The sequence below is a fragment of the Bufo bufo genome, chromosome 7, assembly GCF_905171765.1.
Source record: "Bufo bufo chromosome 7, aBufBuf1.1, whole genome shotgun sequence".
Taxonomy (NCBI): Eukaryota; Metazoa; Chordata; class Amphibia; order Anura; family Bufonidae; genus Bufo; species Bufo bufo.
Window position 1 is genome coordinate 24299094 of NC_053395.1, and position 25726 is coordinate 24324819.

At 46.7% G+C, this 25726-nt stretch overlaps 1 protein-coding gene across 1 annotated transcript in view; it reads right to left on the reverse strand.

The window, feature by feature from the left end:
* Positions 1 to 25726, reverse strand: part of MEIOB (meiosis specific with OB-fold) — a 47832-nt gene that overhangs the window by 3206 nt on the left and 18900 nt on the right. The window contains exons 6-12 of the mRNA XM_040441417.1: positions 24265 to 24365; positions 11182 to 11234; positions 10648 to 10743; positions 9304 to 9405; positions 6094 to 6247; positions 3464 to 3650; positions 3229 to 3315 (exon numbers count right to left, since the gene is read on the reverse strand). Coding sequence (XP_040297351.1) covers positions 3229 to 3315; positions 3464 to 3650; positions 6094 to 6247; positions 9304 to 9405; positions 10648 to 10743; positions 11182 to 11234; positions 24265 to 24365 — 780 coding nt within the window. The remainder of the gene's footprint in view (positions 1 to 3228; positions 3316 to 3463; positions 3651 to 6093; positions 6248 to 9303; positions 9406 to 10647; positions 10744 to 11181; positions 11235 to 24264; positions 24366 to 25726) is intronic.

The window sequence follows — 25726 nt, forward strand, 5'->3', positions numbered from 1 at the left end:
TTTAACATTTTATAAATAGTATTAGTATTAGTATTAATGAATCTAAAGGGATCCCGAAGAAGCGTCCCGATCACTATGGGAACGCCTCTGTGTTAGAATATACTGTTGGATCTGAGTTTTCACGAAGTGAAAACTCAGCTCTGAAAAAGCTTTTATGCAGACGGATCTGCGGATCCGTCTGTGTGAAAGTAGCCTACGGCCACGGACCACGGACGCGGATGCCAATCTTGTGTGCATCCGTGTTTTTTCACGGACCCATTGACTTGAATGGGTCCGTGAACCGTTGTCCGTCAAAAAAATAGGACAGGTCATATTTTTTTGACGGACAGGAAACACGGATCACGGATGCGGCTGCAAAACGGTGCATTTTCCGACTTTTCCACGGACCCATTGAAAGTCAATGGGTCCACGAAACAAACTGAAAACGGCACAACGGCCACGGATGCACACAACGGTCGTGTGCATGAAGCCTAAGTGTAAGCAAACTTGTGTTTTAAGTTCGGCGTCTAAAGTTCGGGTTATCGAAGAACCACGGACCACGGACCATAACGGAATTTAGAATCCATAGCGCGATTCTTCGGTAACCTGAACTTTAGACGCCGAACTTAAAACACAAGTTCGCTCAACACTAGTCAGGATCTGTTTAAGGAAAAACGGATGGTTTGTGTCTCAAGTTCAATCAGTCCTGTCTGCGATTGCGTTCGGTGTGTGCTATTTTTCAGTCTGGATTGTATCAGGATTGCATGCAATTTTCGCACGCATGAAAAAGACTAAAGAATGACAATCTATTTCTCCTAGCAACCATCGGTAAAAAATGCATTGCATCCGAATGCCTTCCGTTTTTCACACAAGCGTCACTTCTATAGAACCAGAGCTGTGTGAAAAAAACACAATATGGCTCCATTCACGCGTCAGCAACGTGTTTTGCGGATCCGCAAAACACGGACAGCGGTAATGTGCGTTCCGCATTTTGCGGACCGCACATTGCTGGCACTAATAGAATATGCCTGTTCTTGTCCGCAATTGCGGACAAGAATAGGACATGTTCTATTTTTTTGCGGAACGGAAGGGCGGACCCACACATCGTGCTGCCCCATAGAAATGAATGGGTCCGCAATTCCATTCCACAAAATGCAGAACGAAATTGCGGATGTGTGAATGGAGCCTATAGAACATGCTGTGATTTTTTCTGAATGCAGTGATTATGCGTGAAAAACAACACTCATGGACACAGACTTATTAAAATGAATGAGTCAGGATTAATTCTAGATGCTGTGAGTTCACTACACACATCGCATCCAGACAGAAAACTCACTTGTGTGAAAGAGGCCTTAGGCCTCATGCACACAGCCGTAGAACACGACCGTGAGCGGTCCGTAGTATCCCGGCCTGGCATCCTGCTGAGAGCAGAAGCAACCAATGACGCCGTGCGCTTTATGCCGCCGCTGCACTACAGTAATACACTCGTATAGATCATACGAGTGTATTACTGTAGTGCAGCGGCGGCATGAAGCGCACGGCGTCATAGCAACCAATGACGCCGTGCACTCCTGCTCTCAGCAGGATGCCAGGCCGGGATACTACGGACCGCTCACGGCCGTGTGCATAAGGCCTTATGCTTCTGTTTTAATTCAATTTTAATGAGTCTACTTTACTGCTGGAGGTGTGAACAAAGCCTAAGGGCTCATGCACACGTTGTTGTTTCACGGATCCGTTGTTCAGTATCGGAGTTTTTTTTTTCTCTGATTAAGGGCTCGTTCAAACGAACGTGTGAAGCCTGTGCCCGTGCTGTGGACCGCAAATTGCGGTTCGCAACACATGGGCACCATCCGTGGGGCAGACGCATGGGGATCGTGGACCCATTCACTTGAATGGGTCAGCGATCCCTCCATTCCGCAAAATGATAGAGCATGTTGTATCGGAGGCACGGAACGGAACCCCAGGAAGCACTCCGTAGTGCTTCTGTAGTGTTCCGTTCCATGCTTCCGTTTTCGCATCTTCAGATTTGCGGACCCATTGAAGTGAATGGGTCCGTATCCGCGATGTGGAATGCACAGGGAACGGTGCCTGTGTATTGCGGATCCGAAAATGCGATCTGCAATACGGCAACGGGTAGCACACGTTTGTGTGAACGAGCCCTTAAGTCCTCTTCCGTTCCTTTATTGCACAAAACATATCCGTAGGGTGTCCGTCTTTGATCCGTTTTTTGCGGATCGGAAAGGGAAACAGTAACTTATTAATCACCAAAGACATGAGCAATATGGGCTGGGCATAGCATTTCTACAGTATGGATCCGCAAAATACAGATGACATACGTGTTCCGTGTGTGTTCCGTATTTTTTGCGGACCCATTGACTTGAATGGGGCATCGGACCGTGATTTGTGGACAATAATAGGACATGCACTACTTTTTTGCGGAACGGAAACGGAATCCACACAGAGTTCCTTCCTTTTTTTTGCAGACCCATTGAAGTGAATGGTTCCGCTTATGGTCCACAAAAAAAACGGAACGGAAGCGGAAAGAAAATACGTTCGTGTGCATGAGGCCTAAGGCTAACTTCACAAGTCAGAGATTTTCATTTCAATAAAATCTGCATCAAATCCACAATGGAATATTACGTGGATTTTTATCTGGATTTCAATGTGGATCTGCAAGTAGACGGATTTAGATGTGGATTTTAGCATCCTTTCACTTCGATGGAAAAAATCTGTGACAAATCTGCGATGATGAATATGCAGCAGATTTCAAAATGGAATTGGCCTGAAGGGATCTGCACTAAAAAAAGCATATACCTCGTACACAGTGTGAGCAAAAGTCAATCGAGTTGCATTGTGCTGTAATTTCCTACGGATTTACGATACGAAATCTGCAATGTGTGAACATAACTGTATAGGAGGCTTGGAAGGTCTGTGATGAGTGAAAAGTGCATTGTGACTGTGAATGAGCCTAAGTTGCAATACCAGGCACAGCCCATGGACGCGGATGGAGCTGTTTCTGGTACAGGAAGGCTGACCACTTTTTGGGAATTTCACACAGAGTCTCAATAGAAGAGAAAAACCTTGCATTTGTGGCTGCACCAAGATGGCCGGCACTGGGGCTGACTTTCTGATAAAGTCATCAAAGTAGATTTGGCCAATATATTAATTGCGGTTAATGTCGGGTCTACGGCAGTGTGACTGGAGGGAGACAGAAGCTTTTATGTGACAGGTCTCTTCAAGATTTCTCACCTTCAAATAGATTTTGCAGCGTTCCAGCAGAAAATTCCATTTCAAAGATGTCTTCTGGTCTTCTGTTAAATTGAAAAATCCATCTACCTAAATCAAACATGTGGAAATACGCCATGAGAAGTCATTACTAGTCCTCCGACGGGAAGCGCCGGCAATTACTCTTCCTGGCAAGGAATTAGAAGTGATGTATTATGCAGAGTCATTTTAAATGTAAAATAAGTTGAGCAAAACTTACGGTGCATGATAATGTGTCCTCTGCCGCGCTGCCGGATAAGTTACCAGACAGGGTCCCGGTGTGATCAGTAATGTCCACTTGTAAATCCAGAGTTGTGAACACAGATTTAAGGTCTGCGGACGTTTCGCTGCAGAAAGTATAGGTGCAGCCTCTTGATAGATCTGTGACTGGGTAATGGCATTGTGAGCTGCATGAAAAATGATGGTATTAAATACTAAGCAGAGGGATTTGGCGGGGAGATAAAAAAGTCCCCCTGTCAGTCCTTCCCAGACCCTCCGACACCATAGTATGGAAATAATCAACCAATCCATGATACAATGCTGAGCCCCAGACAATATTTTCCTATCTTTGACAGCAGGGAGCCGCTGGCTGCGCATATGATTATGGGTCAGTTAAAAATATTAGAGTCAATTAAAGGAGACCAAAGGTGTACAAACCACAGAGGCAGCCCAGGTGGCTGTTATGGGCCCTATGAGAAAAAGGGCCCAGTCATGGTTATTCCCAACCTGTGCCGAGCCCCCGACAGCTGAGAAGCTGCATAGCTGACCAATATGAATGAGGCCTGTTTCACACGAACAATACGGATTCTCTCAGGGTCTGTTCAGGAAAAAACTGATGGTTTTTGCATGCAAGTTCAGTCAGTTCTGTCTGCGATGGCGTTCCAATGGAGGGTGAGATCTGTGGCAAAACCGCATCAAATAAGCACCAAAAACTGCTGTTATAAATGGCAGATTTTGGTGCAAATATTTTGTAGAAATGCACATAAATTTCCGTGCGGATCTTATGTGCGTTCACTCGCCTTAGGCCACCTGCACACTTTGCAGAATAAGAGCAGTTTTTCTGCACAGATTTCCATGCAGAAAAAACACAGTGTAAGGGCACATGCACATGGCAGTTGCCCGGCCGTGCAATACTTGGGCATCGGCCGCGTGGACCACGGATCGCGGACCCATTCACTTGAATGGGTCCGCAATCACAGAGATACGGAATGGAGGCACGGATCGGAAGCACTACGGAGTGCTTCCGTGGGTTTTCTGTCCGTACCTCCGCACCGCAAAAAAGTAGTGCGGACCGTCGGCTGCCCCACAGTCAGTGCCCATGCATTGCGGACCCAGCCAGCACGGTCGTGTGCATGAGCCCTAATACAGTACCAGCAAAGTGCATCGGATTAAGGGCTCATGCACACGACCGTATACCCTCCGAGACATACGGTCCTTGAGCGGGCCATATGTCCCGGAGCGGCATACATCGTGCGCACGAGAGCGCACAGCATCATAGGTTACTATGATGCTGTGCGCATCGGGCCTCCCGCGGGACTATTGTCCCACACTCATATGATCTTATGAGTAACTTCTAGCAATCATACCAGCACAGAAGTAAGGAGTTAGGCCTCTTGCACACGACTGTGTGTCCCCCATGGCCGTATTGCGGCCCACATATGGCGGGTCAGCAATACACAAGACACCGGCTGTGTGCATTCCGCATCATTCACTTGAATAGGTCCGCAAATCCGGAGATGCGGTGCGGAACGGAACCACAGAACGAAAGCACTACAGAGTGTTTTCGTGGGGTTCCGTCCCGTAAAAGATAGAACTTGTCCTATCTTTTTGCGGAATGGACGGATCGCGGACCCCATTCAAGTGAATGGCTTCGCGATCCGCATGTGGCTGGCCCACGGTTGGTGCCCGTGCATTAAGGACCGCAATTTGCGATTTATGCATACATACTGTAATTAATCATTTTGGTTCAGCAGATTCTGTTAAAAACGTACTTTTAAAATATGCAAATTACCTTGCTACCAGCAAGTAGGGCGGCTACTTGCTGGTAGCAGCCGCATCCTCCTATCCTAAAGACGCCCCCTCCGCATGCTGATTGACAGGGCCAGCGAACAGGATCTCTCTCTGCTGGCCCTGTTTGCATTCAAAATCTGGCGCCTGCGCCGTACCTGTCTTCAGTCGGCGCAGGCGCACTGAGAGGAGGACGCTCGCTCGGCCGCTCCATCCTCAATGCGCCTGCACCGATGATGTCACATCTACACCCGGCGCAGGCGCACTGAGAGGAGGACGCTCGCTCGGCCGCTCCTTCCTCAATGCGCCTGCGCCGGGTGTAGATGTGACATCATCGGCGCAGGCGCATTGAGGATGGAGCGGCCAAGCGAGCGTCCGCCTCTCAGTGCGCCTGCGCCGACTGAATACCGTTACGGCGCAGGCGCGAGATCTTGATAGCAGACAGGACCAGCCAGAGGACGATCCTGTCCGCTGGCCCTGCCAATCAACATGCGGAGGGGGCGTCTTTAGGATAGGAGGATGCGGCTGCTACCAGCAAGTAGCCGCCCTACTTGCTGGTAGCAAGGTAATTTGCATATTTTTTAAGTACGTTTTTAACAGAATCTGCTGAACCAAAATGATTAATTACAGTATGTATGCATAAATCGCAGTATAGGGATTATAAGTAACCCAAAAAAAAAAAACAGTTTAGTGGGGTGACAGAAGCCCTTTAATGAATTGTTTCACATTCTGATTTGCAGAATTTTGTAAAGTCTCTTCTAGTTGAGCAGCAGACTGACTAATATATTGCACATGTATAAAGAGACACTCATGTAATGTGTAGGTATATAAAGTGGTACTCACCACCTGTTTCTAACTAGTTTGTCAATGGTGGAATCAATATTCAGCTTGGAAATGTAGCCAAAAACAATTCCATAGACGGGATTGCTTTTATCAGTGGACTGAAGAGCTCTGTCTTTTATCTGCTGCACCATATACACATCCTTTACAGTCTCCACTAAAGGAAAAAAAACGTTGAAGTCGTAATCTCTGAGAGATCTCAGCGCTCAGCACACGAAAAGATCATGTTCTATTTACACAGATGTATGTATGAGAGCGTGGTATCAGTCAATGGTCTGTAATGTACGGACATGCCAGGCCGCCCAGAGGGAGACGTTCATTGTAGTTGGAAATGAGAGTTGCGAACAGGGATAAGATAAGAAGTCCATTTAGGATTTGGGGGTGCTAAACCCCACTTCAGCATTCTTTCTAGAAAGGTCATGACGGCGTTTCTTCAGGAAGAGATTCCGGTCAGTCGGCTGCCACCCTTCAATCAGCGGTGCAAACTCTCCTAAAGCAGCGCTGATTGGTGAAAAATAACTAAGAGACATCATGGCACTGCCACTGGTTTTCCTTAGAATAGGCCAGGGATGCCCTCCAGCTGTTGCAAAACTACAACTCCCAGTGCAGCGTCCCACTCAGGACATGTGGGAACTGCAAAATAGCTTTAAAACTGCATTACTGTGTTTCATGTAATTTTGCATTACAACACCTGTTGTATCCCTGTTCATAGGGCTGGTCAAGTGTATTTTATACATCCCACCACTAGATGGGGATAGCACTTAGTTCATATAAATACTTTAGTCAGGCCTAGTAAAGAGGGGAAGAGATTGTTGGGAGGAAGAGGAGAGTAGAGTGGGTTGTTCAGCTGAGGCTACACACCACAGAGTAGTGGGTGAAGTCTGAAGCAGCAATGAGGTAGCGCCAAGGTATGAGGGGCAGGAGAGCGTTTTTCCTAGTGATCCTCCTAGTTCCTTACATCCTACAACCAGAGGATAGTGTTGCGTCCCTGGAAGAAATCCAAGCTAAAAGAGAGACATCGGTGATAACAGCCACTACCTAAGGCTTAATGGGCACCTTTGCACATGGTGGAGGACAATCTAGCTACAGGCAGCCTCACCATACATTATAGAAGACAGATTAGCTACCTGTTCAACGGCTTGGAAGATACAGAAACAGAAAGGACTAAGCATACCAGAAATACCTCTACAGAACCACAGCCTGAGCCAGAACCTAGCCAAACCTATTAACAGTGGATCAACAGAATTCCTCTAAAGAATAAAAGACTGTATTCTGTCTGGATGCATATGCCGTAACTAAAACCAGCCACAGTAAAAGCTGTGAGTTGTATCCTACCACTGTCTACTTCATTCTTACCATTGGTTGTACCACCATAAACGGTACTGGCGTCACGACAAATACCACCAAGGGACCCAGCCGCCACAAGCACCCTAGACACCACTGCCATCAAGGGCACCTCGACCTCCATCTAGGCTGGTGCTTCCCTACCACAGAGCGTGCCCCGGAGGATTTCGTTCTGTCTTTCTCAACACTGTGCTGCCGGCCCAGGGAGGCTTTCTGCTAACCGTGAGTAAACCGATGAACTATATTATTATTGGCCCCTCATCGGCCCACCGTGCACCTCACGTGTAGCCCCTGTGGTTCTGGCACGCCACACCAGCATGCCTGGGCAGCCTACAGCTATTAGGGCATGCTGGGAGTTGTAGCTTTGCAACAGCTGGAGGGTCGCAGGTTGAGCATCCTTGGGATAGGCCATCATTATCAGACTCCTACCAATCAGCAAGATCCGCGTCCCCTTCGTTGTATACCAGGCACAGCCCGTACTTTTGAGTGGCTGTGCCTCATACTGCAGATCCACTGAACGGGACTGAGATGCAGGAAGCTGCATTACCAGGTGCCACAGAAACGAGGGAATGATGTGGACACTGAGCACCTCAGTTCCTATAATCAGCTGATTGGTGGCAGTTCTGGAAGACAGACCCCCCCAGAGGCTCTGATATTGATGATCTATCCTTAGGATAGGCCATGAATTTATTAGTCCTGGACAGGCTCAGACTGGCCCACAGGGGAATAGGCGATTCCCTCAGTGGGCCCCTGAGCAAAGGTGGGACCCCAGTCCTCCACCCCTTGCACAAGTGGCACATAGCACAGTATATTGACTGCACTACATATGAATAGACAGTTTACAAAATCTCAACCAGCCTAGGCATCCATATGAAAAACCGGGTAGATGCGCCTGCGCCGGGTGTAGATGTGACGTCATCGGCGCAGGCGCACTGAGGAAGGAGCGGCCAAGCGAGCGTCCTCCTCTCAGTGCGCCTGTGCCGACTGAAGACCGGTACGGGCAGGCGCGATATTTGGAACGCAGACAGTGCCAGCCGGAGGAGGAGAGCGCTCGCTGGCCCTGTCAATCAACAGGAGGAGGGGGTGTTTTTTTGAAAGGAGGATACGGCGGCTACCAGCAAGTAACCGCCCTACTTGCTGGTAGCGAGGTAATTAACATATTATAAAAGTGCTGTTTTTAAAGAAACTAAGCCACAGAAAAAGGTAAGAGCACTATATATTGAATAATCGCACTATAAGGATTTTAATTAGCCCAAAAATGAAAAATGACTTTTGGGGGGCGACAGAAGCCCTTTAAGACACTATCCAGTTTATTACTGTAGATCTGTGGTCCTCGCTGCTGTTCGGCTCGCCATGGCCCCGAGTAATGACCATATGTACTGGCAATTGATGTTATTGCAGACCTATCAAAGTCGCTGCTGGGACCCCATACTCAATCATCTTGAGCATCTAGCTGCTGCTAGTTGTGTGAGCAGGTAGAATTTTCATGTAGCTGTACATTGGGCCCCCAAATCAATCTTTGCTGGTGGGTCCCAAGCAGCCCAGTTCGTTACTGGTCCTGGAAAATGTATTTTACCCTTTATACACAGTTAAAAAAATTCAATATGGATGATCTATCAGAGTGGGTCCAACACCCAGTACCCCCACTGATAATCTGCCAGCAGGGGTCATGGGCACCAGAACAAGGAAGCTGTACAGAGCCAGAAGCAGACAGCTCTGTCCTCCTTGTAGTGGCCGTGCCAGGTTACTGCAGCTCATCTTCCAGCCTAGTGAATAGGAGTTGAGCAGCAGTGACCAGGATCGGTTAGTTAATATACGCATGTATTTTATTGCCCCTTATTAAACAGTGTCCTATTCTTTTCTACTTACATTTTATGGAGTCTCCAAAAAGATCCTCATTTTCTTCCACAAAATGCCCATTCTTAATGCAATCTCTTGCGTATGTTAATAAGGCATGCGCCTCTGGCATGTCTGGGGAAAATAAAATGTGAGGGTTTTATGTGCCCATCTTAAATGCTGAGAAATTCTTATATGAACCTTCACTGTGAAATAATCTGAACGTGCACAACCCTCGGCTCTCAGGGCGGCTTTCCTTTGACTTTAACTGGCATTCACTTGATACACCAAGACGGATGTGAATTTGGATTTGACATTTATTGTTGGAGGTCAGTGTGGATTGTCGCATCCTTGGCTGTAACAATTGATTAAGTGGATTATTACTGCAGGCGATGTATAACGGTAATGGCTGAGATGATAACCTCTGTGTCATTCATATATCAAGACCTCATCCAAATGATTTTTTTTTAACCCAACATAAGTATCTTTATATTAAAGCAATGTTTCCCAACCTGTGGCTCTCCAGCTGTTGCAAAACTGCAACTCCCATTATGCTCTGACAACCTATGGCTATCAGGGCATGATGGAAGTTGTAGTTTTCCAACAGCTGGAGAACCACAGGTTGGAGATCACTGCATGAAAGAATTATTCCAGTCTTGAAAAGTGATACGTATCTCTAGCACTGGTGATTGGTGGGGGTCTGACCTCTGGGACGACCATTGATCCTGAGAATAAGGGCTCATTCAGACGACCGTATGAATGGGTCCTCATCCGTTCCGTTATTTTGCGGAACAGGACAGACCAATTCATTTTAATGGGGCCGCAAAAGATGCGGACTGCACACCGTGTGCTGTCCACATCCATAGTTCCGTTCCGCAGCCCCGCAAAAAAAAAGATAGAGAAATTGTGGACAAGAATAGGCATTTCTATCATAGTGCCGGCCGATTGCGGTCTGCAAATTGCAGAACGCACACAGACCTGTATCCGTGTTTTGCGGATCTGCAATTTGCAATACCTACCTCAGTAATATGGCATTTAAAGGGGTTGTCCCTAAATAAGTATTTGATCAACTGCTGGGACCCTCACCAATCATGAGAACGGGGACCCCAGAAGAAAGGAGGGACAGTTCCAGTACAGCTCACAGCTGTTTCCAACAATCCAGTAAAGAAAATGGTAATGGCCTGTTGTTAGTCTATTCATGCATTTCCGGGGAGAATAACAGAGGAATGGCACAACATAGAGTTTTCAGAATAGATACTCAAAGACAGTTTAAAAAAAATAATAATAATTTCATTGGGGAGGGGGGACATTTAGCAATATAAATAGACTTGTCATGAGAGCAGACGGGTCCCCTTTAACCCATATGTACATTCTTACCCGGATTTGTTGTAAAAATAGTCTTTGACACAACCGTTGCGACCATTGAGTTTCGGAAGGAATCGTAATTTATGCGGATCTCTGATGCAAATAAAACTAAATTAAAACAAAATTGACAGTGATTATTATGTCACCAGCAATGTTTAATGTATCATAGAAATCTGAGATCAGCTAATCACAGGGTTCTGGTGACCGGGCATCGATGAAGCAATCAAGGGCAGCCATTGGGGTGGCTGGAGACCACCAACCTGTGCTGGGTTTGGTGATTTCAAAGGGTTTTCCGGTTTTATGTAAATAATGCTCAATTATCGCCGAACGAAAAGTTAAGCAACTTTACATTTTGTTTCAGCTCCTGACCATTTGAAAGCTCTCTGTTTGCAGAGAGGAAAGATGAAGTTGTTTCTGCAACATGTGATTTTTTACAAACTCTCTTGTGTGGAACAGGAGCAGTAATGTCTACAACAAATCTGCCACATGTGAACATACCCTAAGACTCTGATGCAGCAGCTATGAAATGTAAATATATATACCCACCTGTTTCTCTTGGTATCCAGGTCTGTGCCAGCTGGATGGACTCGTTATCCCAACTGTAGATAGACAATGGGGGAACATAAATGAAAATAATATAAGAATTACGGCTGCACTGATTCACCTCCTTGTGTTATCAGTTTATGGACACCATGACCCTCATTTATGAACACGGCAACCAAATAGATAACTCTTATTTTCCTAACGTATACCAGATAAGTGGAAGCCAAGTTCACATTTTCTTGAATATTTAGTTTGCTCCAGGGGTTGTTTTGTGCCATTTTATGATCAAAGAAAGTATGTGATAACGCTCAATAAACAAATTCAGTTCTCCATTATCCAAGTATGTTACAGAGAATTTTCCGTCAGGGTACGATGCGTGCAGCAAACACGTAGCATCCAGACAGAATCCTGACCCATTCATTTTTCACGTATCATTTCTGCGTGAATAACAGATTGCATCCGGATGCAATGCTTTTTTCACTGTTAGTTGCCAGGTAGTTTGTAATTCTTCAGTTTTCTTTCATGTGCACGAAAAATGCGTCAAAAACGGATTGCGCCCGTGCAAATAGAACTGAAACACTGAACGCAAAACGGAATGCACACGGACATCATCCGTATTTTTTGTGCACCGCAAAATACTGAAAAAAACATACGGTCGTGTGCAAGAGGCCTTAGACTATGAATGGAACCCCCTGCTCACTCCACAGTCACCACCACACAACGGTGCCATTCAGCTGCTGGCCCAGCCGCCAGATACGGAAGAGAACTGGCGGGCCGCAGCTGAGCAGGGCACAATGATAGGTAGCGAGTGGAGGGGCGGCAGAGTACGGCACCAGCTTGCTCAAGTTCTCTGCTCAGCGTCCTCTCAGAGGAGCCAGTAGAGGCAGAGCAGAGGCACTGCAGGACAGGATCACCTCCGCCAAGCCATATCCGGCTGGGACTGCACTCCTGGACACACTCACAGCATCACCTACCTGACCAGGCTGACAGCATCAGGTCAGGAGAAGTTGAGAAACAGAAGTGAAGTAAGGAGAAGTCAAGTGCTGAGCAGCAGTGCAGGAGGAACCAGGGGTAAGAATGTGCACTGAAGCACTGTGGGGCAGGTAGCAATTGTTTTTAAATAAATCAATATATACAATGGTCTAGCTGCCCTAAGAAGAACATATACAGTATATGTAGTTGCCCTTAACCCCATATGTACCGCAGTTAGGCTGGCCATTCAGGCCACCCTGAAAAGACAGACTCTAAAACCCCACCTCCGGCTCTGCTAAGCCTTACCGCGATCCAGTTAGACCACGCCCCTCCCACTCCACAGAGGACAGGGTAAAATGAACCTCAGGTCAGCTGCAGGGGTGGGAGGGGGACTTTCTCCCTGCAGCCCACGTTCAGACAGCTCAGTGCTGCTGGCTGAGTGTAAGCTGTTCAAAAGGACATCCCTGTGTTCATCCAGGCCCTGCGCCGGTCGGAGGACACGGTGTCTGAAAACCAGACTGCCTAGCCTAAAACCGGACCTCTGGCCACCCTAACGGCAGTTGTCAGTTCTTTGAAAATGACACCCGCTCAGGAGCTGAGCCGGCGTCATAACCACCGAGTGCCTGCTGTTTTATACAACAAACACCTGGTGGCAGAGTCTGTTCACAGATCACTAACCCCTTACATACTGTGGTCAATTGTGACCACAGCATCTGAACAGCCAAATTCTGGGTGCGCTGCAGTCCGGTGATCAAATGGCTCTCCACGATGGGATCGCAGGAGCTGCTAGATTGCTACGGCAACCTCAGCCTTCTGTCTCTGGCAGGGCTCCTTAGGAACATGGGGGGTCATTTACTAACCAGAAATATGCCTATAGTAGGTGTATTCCTGGCACAGATTGCAGCGCAAAAGTCCTTTGCACTGCAATATGTGACGTTTCCCCGCTCACGCCAGGTCTAAAATAGTGTGGAAGCTGTCTTACATTTAGATGTAGCGGTGGATTCACTGAAATTATGTAGAGGCCGGCGTCTCTACATTAGGCCTCATGCACACGGCCGTTGTTTGGGTCCGCATCCGAGCCGCCGTTTTGGCGGCTCGGATGCTGACCCATTCACTTCAATGGGGCCGCAAAAGATGCGGACAGCACTCTGTGTGCTGTCCGCATCCGTTGCTCCGTTCCGCGGCCCCGCTAAAAAAATATAACATGTCCTATTCTTGTCCGCGCTTTGCGGACAAGAATAGGCATTTATATTGACGACCGCCCGTTCCGTTCCACAAATTGTGGAAGGCACACGAGCGGCTTCCGTTTTTTGCGGATCTGCGGTTTGCGGACCGCAAAAAAATGAATGGTCGTGTGCATGAGGCCTAACTCTAGAAGATCCATCGCCAGATATAGGAGATATTAAGGTCGGCGTCTAAAACGCCAGCATTAATAAATTACCCCCATAGTGAATTGCAGCATACGGGTAGCTTACCCGACACTGCTAGAATGTAATGTGTGTTTCCCTTTAAGCCAGTTAGGCCTGGTGCAGGCAATCTTTATTCTAGCCAGCAGAGGGAGCCCCCCCAGTTCAGTATAAATAGGCTAGGGCCTAGGCAGGAAGGGAGTGCTGAAGTTTCTAGAGCCTGAGGAAACTGAGAGAGAGACAGAGGCAAGTCAAGAAAAGCAAGAGGTACTCAAGACTACAGAGGAGGTACTTGATAGAGATAAAACCAAGGATATACGCCAGAGCTAGGGCATTAGACCTTGGAGAAGAGTTTCTATGTTCCAGGATCAGTCAGGAATAGAGTGCAAGCTGCCTGTACTGCAAGTCCTGTGTTTAACACTCTAAAGTCACCTTGCTATATATATATATATATTGCCTGCATCAACTGTATTGAAAATCAACTGTCTTCAAAGTAACTGCGCTTCCGTCAATGTCCCTAAATGATGACTACTAAAATTTGAATTCTGTTTTAACATCACGTGGTTCCTCAGTTATTCCTGCTATCAGCAAACGGCGTGCCACCGTTTAATTGGCACTGGCGTCACGAACATTTCTCATCATCACCTGCCCTTGCAGAGAGTCAGCCTTCTCAGGTTAGTGTCTATTGCACTACAACACCCAGGAACATTTCTAAACCTAACTTGAGTACGCTGCACCTCTCTTTTGGCGTCACAAACAGGATACGCACGCTTTCTAGTGCAAGAAGCGTGAACTTTGTGCCTTATACAGTTGCCCTGTGACCAAAGTGACAAATTGCCTGTTTTATTAAAGTGGACTTTGTGGACTGAAAAACATACCCAAAGTGTGCCTAAAACCTCCAAAAAGCGCTGTGCAGTGTTGCGCTATCAAGAGGAAAGAAATCGCCACACCGGAGTGTGGTTTTATGGACTTTTTATCATCCTGCTTGCTGTCAGTGAATAGACAGCGTTTCTTGCTAAAAGATGGCCACCGGCCGCCTGGAGTAAAGTTTCCCGCGCTGCTGAGGACCTTCGTGGGCGGATCCCTTCAAAGACACAGAAAATCCCGCCCCTCTTCATCATCGCACCGCCGCGGCCCTGCTTCTTCTACGTGATCGTGTACTCAGGACGTCCGGAATCTCTCGAGACTTGGCCTGCGCAAGCCCGGCGATACCGGTAAGAACTTGTAACCGGAGGGAAGGGGATTGTTCCGGCCCCTTTAGTCACCAGCGGCCACATCGCAATAGGCTAACATGTCAGAACCGGGAGTTCCCGAGCAGCCGGCCCCGGGAGAGCTTGCGGCTCCTAATCATTCTATAGCCCCCAGCATGATGCCCTTTACCATGCCTTACTATTTCGGGGCCCCATGGTTTCCCCGCTATAAAGGAGAGACCTATACCCTAAGAGACTTTAAAGAAAAGTTGCTGGCATTATTCAAACTGTACCTCATAAATGCCGATCAGCAAATGGAAATCCTGCTAGCGCAACTGGAGGGAGCTGCCCGCAGGGAGGTATTATCCTGGCCTGCTACTGAGCGGAGTACTCTAGAGCAGATATTCACCCGCCTCAGGGCCACATTTGAAACTAGGACTGCCTCAGAGATAAAGATGCACTTCTTTGGCAAGAAACAGAAGTCCGGTGAGTCCCTCCGTGACTATGCCCTATCACTTCAGGAGGCTTTAGGGGCTGTAATTCAGATAGATCCCAAAGAGGCTGATAACCAGGACCAGACCCTGAGGGAACAATTTATCAACGGGGTGTCTAGTGAGCAAATAAGGACCCAATTAAAGATGCTGTCCGCCCAGCACCCTAACAGTGCCTTTCTGGACTTTAAAGAACTGGCTATAAAAATTCTGGGGTCAGCAGTATCTACGGAGTTGAGCACCCCACCTGAGTCATCAGCCTGCAGGGTGAAACCGCTTATCTCTAAGCAAGCTCAGGCCGGTCAAGCTGTTCAAGTGTCAGCTACCGATACTATCGCCAGGCTGACAGAGCAAGTAAATCACCTCACTAAAAGTCTAGAGAGAGTGTGCAGAAAAATAGAGGAATGGGAAAAACCCATAATGTCAGAAGAAGAGTTCCTGTCACCTCCTAGGCCGTTCCCACCTCCATACCAAGAGACTCACCCCAGGGATCCTGGGAGGCGTAATAGAGGTCGCAAGAGGCCCGTGTGTACATACTGCAAAAAGCTGGGACACACAGAATCCACGTGCTGGCAGTTAAACGGGCAACCCCTGAGGCTGAGGACCACCCCTCGGGAGGTAGAACACTAGGTCCAAAGGATCCAAATTGGATGCCACGGTATGTAGGATCCCATCCTAAAATCAACATAGAGATCAACGGGGTCTCCTTTGAAGCCCTATTAGACACTGGGTCTCAGGTCACTACTATTCAGCTGCCCGCCTTTGAAAGATTCTGGGACACCAACCAATTGACCCAGCCGCCTGAATCCTGGGTGGAGATTATCGCCAGCAATGGCAAACCAGTAAAGATTCATGGATACTGGGAACCCCCCCTGCAGGTGGGAGAAGTAACCTTACCGCAACAGGGGGTGATAGTAGTACAGGCCGGCGACAGAGGAGGACATCCTGTCATTCTAGGCACCAATGTCTTCAAAAACTGTTATTCAGAAATACTTGCCGTATTACACCAGACTTTGCCCACTGCTTCCTCTGCATCCAAGAGGGTGATTCAAAAGACTATTACTGTGTTAAGTGCCCAGCAGAGGTTTGCTAATGGGAAAGGAGAAATTTGTACTGCCAGGATCCGTGATATTAAGCCTGTGACTTTGCCTCCTAATTCTCAAACTCTTTTATGGTGTCGTGCTGTCCTGGGAGTCCAAGGCCGAGATTATCCAGCCCTGGTGGAACCAATCCAGATGGAGGATTACCCTTATGTGAGAGCTGCCAAGTGCCTGGTGAACGTCTCCCAAGGTAAAGTACCTGTCCGTCTGATTAACCTGAGTGATCATCCTGTTGCGCTTACTAAGCATTGCCGTGTTGCCCAGCTGTCCCAGGTGTCCTTCCAAGACATCATTCGTCTTCCAGTGACAGAAAAGCCGCCAGCTGCAGTCAGCGGATGTTCGCCGGTGACCCAGCCACAAGTGCCCTGGTGGGAAGAGCTCCATGTAGGGGACGAGACTACCCCCCAACATCAACAAGAAGAGATTCTACAGCTTGTCAAGGAGCACCACCAGGCCTTCAGTAAGCATGCTACTGACTATGGAGAGGTTAGTGCCATACAACACACCATACCTACTGGCTCTCACCCTCCTATCAAGGAGAGATACAGACCCTTACCGCCTACTTCATATCAGACTGTAAAAGAAATGATCCAAGAGATGAAAGACTCTAATGTAATCCGGGACAGCCGTAGTCCGTGGGCTGCACCCCTGGTCCTTGTAAAGAAAAAGGATGGTGGTATCCGTTTCTGTGTGGATTATAGAAAAATTAACCAAATAACCCACAAGGATGCATACCCACTGCCCCGCATTGAGGAGTCACTAACTGCTCTGGGCTCCTCTGCCTATTTCTCCACATTGGACTTGACCAGTGGCTACTGGCAAGTACCTATGGCCCCTGCAGATAGGGAAAAGACTGCTTTCACCACTCCCATGGGCCTGTATGAATTCAATTGTATGCCGTTCGGGCTATGTAATGCCCCAGGAACTTTCCAGAGACTAATGGAGCGGTGTTTGGGTCACAAAAACTTCGAAACAGTGCTGCTGTATCTAGATGACGTCATTGTGTACTCAAAAACATATGAAGACCATCTGAAACATTTGGCAGAAGTATTTGAAATCCTTATCAAATATGGCTTGAAGGTAAAGCCATCCAAGTGTCACTTGCTCAAACCTGCGGTAAAATACCTGGGGCATGTGGTAAGCGGAGAGGGCGTGCAACCTGACCCTGATAAGCTAGCGGCTGTCCGTAATTGGCCGGTTCCTACTACCGTCAAGGAAGTGAGGGGTTTCCTTGGTTTTGCCGGCTACTATAGACGTTTTATCCCCCATTTTGCTCAAATAGCTGATCCTATCCAGGAGCTCTTGAGGGGGCAACCCAAGAAAAGCCCTAGAACTCCGGTGCCCATTGAGTGGAATGAGGAAAGAGAGATAGCGTTCCAATTGCTAAAAAAGAAACTGACAGAGCCTCCTGTGTTAGGTTATCCAGACTACAGCAAGCCCTTCCATCTGTATACTGATGCTAGCAAGCGAGGCCTGGGAGCTGTGTTAGCCCAGATCCAAGAGGGAAAAGAAAGAGTGATAGCATATGCAAGCCGCTCCCTGAAAGGAGCTGAGAAAAATGACCAGAATTATAGTTCCTTCAAACTAGAGTTCCTGGCATTAGTGTGGGCAGTGACAGAAAAATTCAAGGATTATCTAGCCGCCACCCCGTTCATTGCATTCACTGACAATAACCCTCTGGCACATCTAAATACAGCTAAATTAGGGGCCTTGGAGCAGAGATGGGCCTCTCGCCTCGCCAACTATGATTTCTCTGTAAAATATCGTGCTGGACGTACTAATGATAATGCTGATGCTTTATCCAGGCTTCCCACAGAGACAGCTCCTGATGATGTGCGAGATGCTTGGGAAGATGTAGAGATGCCGGCCTTCTATAACAAATTTGCTCAACAGGATCAGGCTCGAGCTACCAATGACAGAGCTGCAGTTCCTTCACCCTCCAGTAGGCCTGAACCTAAAGAAGAAAGGTGGGTGAAACTACAGTCTGAAAGTAGAGTGCTGGGTGAGTTGTTGGACTTCATTACTAGTGGCAGAGCCCCTGAGAGGATTCGGCGTAAGAGTGCAGATCCTGAGCTCATCAAACTGTGGAGACAGCGCCATCAACTCTTCATACAAAAGGGCCTATTGCTACGGAGAAGCCTAGACCCAGTGTCCAACGAAAGAGTACACCAGATTCTCATACCCCGACGAGATGCAGGTATGGTGTTGGAGATGTACCACAATCAATCCGGTCACTTTGGGGTCCAAAAGACTGAGGCTAATATCCGCCAGCGGTTTTACTGGGTGGGCAGGAGAGAAGACATTGAGAAGTGGTGTCGGGAGTGTGTAGCCTGTGCCTTAAAATGAAGTGAGCACCATGATCAGAGGGCACCACTGAGACCCATTGTAAGTACCCGTCCTCTTGAACTTGTCGCCATCGACCATGTGAAACTGGAGCCTAGTCGCTCAGGGTATGCTTATGCCATGACTATTATTGACCATTTCACTAAGTTTGTTGTAGCGGTGCCTGTGAGAGACCAGACAGCCAAGACTACAGCCGAACTGTTCTGGAAACACTTCCTCCTGCCCTACGGATGTCCAGAAAAGATCCTCACCGATCAAGGACCTGCCTTTGAGTCCCATCTGTTCCATGAACTGTGCCGCTTACACAACTGTAAGAAGATCCGGACAACGGCCTACCATCCTCAAGGTAATGGATTATGTGAAAAAATGAATCAGACCTTGATAGAGATGCTGAGGGCCGTGCCTCCTGAAACCAGAGGAGATTGGCCTAATCTGTTGCCACAGCTCATGTTCACGTACAATCATACCATCCATTGTTCCACTGGGTATACCCCTTTTTATTTGATGTTTGGGCGCCAAGGGACATTGCCTGCTGATCATTCATTGGACATACATGTACCTGATTGCATTAACCCATTACCTAACACCGACTGGGTTGCTGAGCATCAAAGGCGATTGAATACAGCCAAAGCCATTGTTCAGGAACGTATGGACTATGCTAGGGACCGACAGCAGAAAGACTATGATCAAGCAGCCCATGCAGAACCCTTGACAATAGGGGCTGTGGTATGGTTAAAAAATAACCGCCGTACCAGTAAACTGGACAGTAAATGGGAGCGAAGTCCCTATGTTGTCACTGCAATCCCAAATGTTGGAACTCACACTTATGAGATCACCCGGGAAGGCAAGGGATCCCAAATTGTACACCGAAACCGGTTAAAGCTCTGCCTGACACCAGAACCTAGTGCCGAGAGTTCTGGATCTGAATCCCCTGTGTCAGAGTCATCAATACCGCCCGAGGATCCTATGCAGGCTGTCAGTAATCTGAGGTATGACGCTGATCCCATGCATTGGCTTCTGACACCATGGTTGAACTTGTTGGTGCCCGCTCCGGCACCTAATGTATCTTCACCTCCAGAAGAGCCGGTTCAAGATGCCCCGGATCCAGTCCCCCTTCTAGGGGATATTGTTGTTCCTGTTGTTCCTGTTGTTCCTGACCAAGGTCTCACTGATGGAGACCCTCCTGTTGCTTCTCTCTCTTCTACCTCGTTGCTAAGGGAAGAGGAGACCCCTGTGTTGAGAAGGTCCACCCGGATGACCAGGGGACGTCCGCCAGTCCGTTTAGGGGACTTTGACTATACTGGTGGTGTCTCCTCCCGAGCAGTTGCTACTGGTAATACTTTGCTTGACATTTGTGCACAAGAATGGACTCCCCCACGTGAGCCCTTGCCTGTGATACACCCACAGGAAACCCCTGGGTAGTTCCGTTATTATACTGCCACCAAAGAAAGATGGACTAACCTGGTTCACCCTAAGTCCGCTGTGCCAGGTCAGCGGCCGTGCCTAAGAAGCAAGAAGATGCCTCTTTCCCTTGCGTCATTTATTCATGAAGTTACCAATGTTATGTTTTTCTGTGTGAAACAATTATTTATTATATTTATAATGAATGCTTATGTTATGTACTATGTTATGCCGGTTCAGGAAGGTGTGTGAGTACGAGGCCTTACTCACGTTAAAGTCTGGGGGTGTGCAGCATACGGGTAGGTTACCCGACACTGCTAGAATGTAATGTGTGTTTCCCTTTAAGCCAGTTAGGCCTGGTGCAGGCAATCTTTATTCTAGCCAGCAGAGGGAGCCCCCCCAGTTCAGTATAAATAGGCTAGGGCCTAGGCAGGAAGGGAGTGCTGAAGTTTCTAGAGCCTGAGGAAACTGAGAGAGAGACAGAGGCAAGTCAAGAAAAGCAAGAGGTACTCAAGACAACAGAGGAGGTACTTGATAGAGATAAAACCAAGGATATACGCCAGAGCTAGGGCATTAGACCTTGGAGAAGAGTTTCTATGTTCCAGGATCAGTCAGGAATAGAGTGCAAGCTGCCTGTACTGCAAGTCCTGTGTTTAACACTCTAAAGTCACCTTGCTATATATATATATATATATTGCCTGCATCAACTGTATTGAAAATCAACTGTCTTCAAAGGAACTGCGCTTCCGTCAATGTCCCTAAATGATGACTACTAAAGTTCGAATTCTGTTTTAACATCACGTGGTTCCTCAGTTATTCCTGCTATCAGCAAACGGCGTGCCACCGTTTAATTGGCACTGGCGTCACGAACATTTCTCATCATCACCTGCCCTTGCAGAGAGTCAGCCGTCTCAGGTTAGTGTCTATTGCACTACAACACCCAGGAACATTTCTAAACCTAACTTGAGTACGCTGCAGAATCTCCCATAGGCTACACTGGTAAATTATTGCATTCTGTGGGAGAAGCTATCAGACAAATTGCATGATCAAGACCACTAAGGGGGTAAAAATAAATGTAAAAACAAAACATTTTTTTCAAAATATAATAAACAAGAATATAATAAAAAATAAAGATCATTAGTATCACACGTCCCATAATGCCTGAACTATTAATATATAAAATAATTTATCCTGTACCATGAATGGCATAATGAAAAAAAAGCTAAATGGGCGATTTGCTGTTTTTTGGTCACTTCACCTCCCCAAAAAATAGAATAAAAAGTGATCAAAAAGGCATACACACTCTCAAATGGTATACAAAAATAAACCTACACATCACTTCACAAAAAATGAGCCCTAAGGCTCCTTTCAAACAAACGATACGGATTGTGTCCAGATCTGTTCAGGAAAAAGCTGATGGTTTTGCACGCAAGTTCAGTCAGTTTTGTCTGCAATTGCATTCAGTGGTTCAGTTTTTTTCACACGGATGCAATCAGTTGTGATGAGTTTTTCAGGTGCGGGAAAAAAAAAACGAAAGAAAAACAATCTATATCTCCTAGCAACCATTATATATTTGTCAGAATCCACTGAATGTGATAGATATTGCAATACTTCAGAATTTGGGGCCCCAATTGTACTTTTACCCATTTTGTCTAAGACCAGCCCTGCCTGTCTGGTGGTGGTTTTGAATGCCCTTGGTGTTGGTGCATTGTGGGGTGCAAAGCAGGGGCCCATAGTAGTGCAGTACCGTGTAACAAAACATCTGTACAATGATGGAGCTGGCTCTGGGTGCAACCAGGGAACACGTTTTACTGTAAATTCCGGCAGTTTATAAAAACATGCACTTACACGGGTAGGCACAGTCTCTTTAGATTGGATTAAACAGACATTCTCTGAATCCCTTTCCTGATTGCAAACCAATCTTTCCAATCCGGCAAAGTGGTATAAATTCTCTCTCAATAGCAATACAAATGCCCAAATGCTGGGTGTAGTCTTTTAACAGATGTCCAGTCTATCTCTTGAGTATGAAAGGGTGCCTGAAGCTACTAACCCAACCAAATGCAGTGAAGTCCACAGCCTGACACATGCGTTACCTTCACTAGCTTCTTGTACATGCACTTTCCCTTTCTAATGGCCACTCTACCATATTCTTGTGTCCCTCAGAGGTTGGCACTTGTTTGAGTCTGATAAGATGGCTGTATCTCAGTCTGTTGCTTCTCCTTTCCACTCCCACACCCAACTCACTACAGCATCTAACTAACAGCGACCAGCCCACACCCAGCAACTGTCTCTAAGAGGCCAGAAAATTTTAACCCTATGGCTCCCATACACAGCCTTTGAAATACAAAGTGCATAAAGTTAAATAAATTTAGGCAATGAACCACCGGGTGACTGCATATGCACTTAATGCAAACTGCAGCCTTACCGCAACCACTCAGTACGTGTCCTACTGCACAGCATGTTTATATGCAGCCCAAACCTCAGCCATTTTTCTCCCATTCTGTAGGTTTCTGCTGCTTTAAACACATTTATTCCTGCGACTGTGTGAAAGTCATCATGTACTTATTATTTGCAGTGTTTTATTGTAGTCAGAGATGAATAAAATCTTGAAAATACAATTAATAGAAATGTTTGCACCGTTAATTTAAACTCTGTCCTCAGGCACCATTTTTTGTTTTATAGCCATACAATACGGAGATATGGACGCCATAAGAGTTCATTTTTATTAGTCTTATTCTTTCTGATTTGACAGAGCTCTCTGACAAACGTACTAGCGCTGTAACTTACAGAGACTGTTCCCGCGTTCTCCTTACTTTACATGGGCTGAAACTTTTCTAGCTCCATCTTCCATCTTAACAGTCATGGCTATTGATTTGTATTACATTTGGGTAAGGAATGCAATTGTTATGTCATAAAAATTTTCAGTCTGATGTATTTATGGATATACTTATTTCATTCTGATGGATTTTTTGCTGCTTTTTTTTGGCTTTATTAGGGTACTTTCACTCTTCTGGCAAAACAGCAGGCAATCCGGTTGCAGATCCGTCTCACAAATGCATTGCAAACGGATCCGGTATTAATTCTTTTTGCATTTTTAAAGGTCTGTGCATGCATTTTTGGCCGGAGAGAAAATTGCAGCATGCTGCGGTATTTTCTCCGTCCAAAAAACGTAAGAGGGACTGAACTGATAAATCCTGAACGGACTGCTCTCCATTCAGAATGCATTAAGATAAAACTGATCAGTTTTTTCCCGCTATTGAGCCCCTAGGACGGAACTCAGTGCCGGAAAACTTTAACGCAAGTGTGAAAGTTAAAAAATACCATAATTTTCATGCATTTTTTGCAAGCGTCTTTTGGGTGACACATTTTTTTATACAGACATTTTTGTCATGCAGTTTTCTCCTGCACAAGTAAAATTCATAGTAATACTGCTAAAAAATAGTGGACCCCGTAAAGGGCTAAATAATAGCACCATACTCACATAATACTGCTATATTGTACACACACTGACATATTTCAAAGTGGTGCTGAAAAATAAAAAGTCATAAATCCCCAAATAACACCAGAGCTAGCACCATGATATATGTTTTAGGCCTCTTGCACACGGCCGTTGTGGCTCCGTTCCGTGCATTGGGGACCGCAATTAGCGGTCCCCAATGCACGGGCAGCGTCCGTGCAGCGGCCGGGACGGATCGAGACCCATTCAACTTGAATGGGTCCGTGATCCGTCTGCACCGCAAAAAAATAGAACAAGTTCTATTTTTTTGCGGTGCGGACTGCGGAGACACGGACAGAAACACCACGGAAGCACTCCGTAGTGCTTCCGTTCTGCATTTCCGTGATTGCAGACCCATTCAAGTGAATGCGGACCCACCGTATGCGGGCCGCAATACGGCCACGGGCACACAACGTTCGTGTGCAAGAGGCCTTAGGACGTAGTGGAAGTAGGATAGTGAAGGCTATCAAGTAATTGGTGCCTCAAATTATTCTGATAATAATCCATTTCCTATTCTATGAATATCTTGGAAAAGAAATCTGTTTTATAGCTTGCCATTAATGCAGAAGCAGGCAGCAGGGGTCAGGGTTAACAGACAGAGGACAGATGTGAATGCCCAAGGTACAGTGTGTGTTGTACAATGCAGGTAACCAGCCGTACCTATAGTGTGCAGTAAACTGTACTCACCAGATCATTGCAAATGAGTCAACGGTGTCATCAAACAGCTTCACCTCACATCTCTGGCCTTTTCTTTTGTCAGAGGTGGTAAACGTCTTCATTTCTCCCACCTGTTTAAACTAAGTTCACTTAATTCTATTTCTAAATGAAAATGCCACTCATCCACACCATACACTGAACATACTACCATTACTCTACAGTTCATGGATTCTACCTGTATGTGGCCCTAATGTTAGTATGTGATCGCGGTGTACACTGGAGAATGTTCCACTTAGGCTGGGTTCACACAAGCGTTGCGGGAAAATGTGCGGGTGCGTTGCGCGCGAGTGCAAAACATTGTAATGCGTTTTGCAGTCGCATGAGAAAAATTGCGCATGTTTGGTACCCAAACCCGAACTTCTTCACAGAAGTTCGGGCTTGGGATCGGTGTTCTGTAGATTGTATTATTTCCCCTTATAACATAGTTATAAGGGAAAATAATAGCATTCTGAATACAGAAAGCATAGTAAACTAGCGCTGGAGGGGTTAAAAATAAATAAATAATAATTTAACTCACCTTAGTCCACTTGATCGCGTAGCCCGGCATCTCCTTCTGTCTCCTTTGCTGAACAGGACCTGTGGTGACGTCACTCCGGTCATCACATGATCTTTTACCATGGTGATGGATCATGTGATGACCGGAGTGACGTCACCACAGGTCCTTTACCTGTAATTAATGCTCACCACAGGTCCTGTTCAGCAAAGGAGACAGAAGAAGATGCCGGGCATCGTGATCAAGTGGACTAAGGTGAGTTACATTTTTAGAATTTTTTTTTTAACCCCTCCAGCGCTAGTTTACTATGCATTCTGTATTCAGAATGCTATTATTTTCCCTTATAACCATGTAATAAGGGAAAATAATAATGATCGGGTCTCCATCCCGATCGTCTCCTAGCAACCGTGTGTGAAAATCGCACTGCATCCGCACTTGCTTGCGGATGCTTGCGATTTTCACGCAGCCCCATTCACTTCTATGGGGCCTGCGTTGCGTGAAAAACGCAGAAAATAGAGCATGCTGCGATTTTCACGCAAACGCACAAGTGATGCATGAAAATCACCGCTCATGTGAACAGCCCCATAGAAATGAATGGGTCGGTATTCAGTGCGGGTGCAATGCGTTCACCTCACGCATCGCATCCGCGCGGAATACTCGCCCGTGTGAAAGGGGCCCAAGGCTTACCCTCAGATTTCTGCTGCGGATTATTTAGTTTGTCCTGCCGTATATTAGATCCTAATCTGCATGCAGACACCTGCGACAGATTCCGTGTGGAAACCATGCCAAGACTATAGCTTGGATTTCCCATTGAAAGCAATAGGTGGCAGATTATGATCGGAAGAAATGCCATGTGACGGTAGCCTTAGCTGTCATTTAGATGAGCAAGCCCCAACTCATCCATCCACAGGCCAGAAAAACTGGACACATTTTTATGAT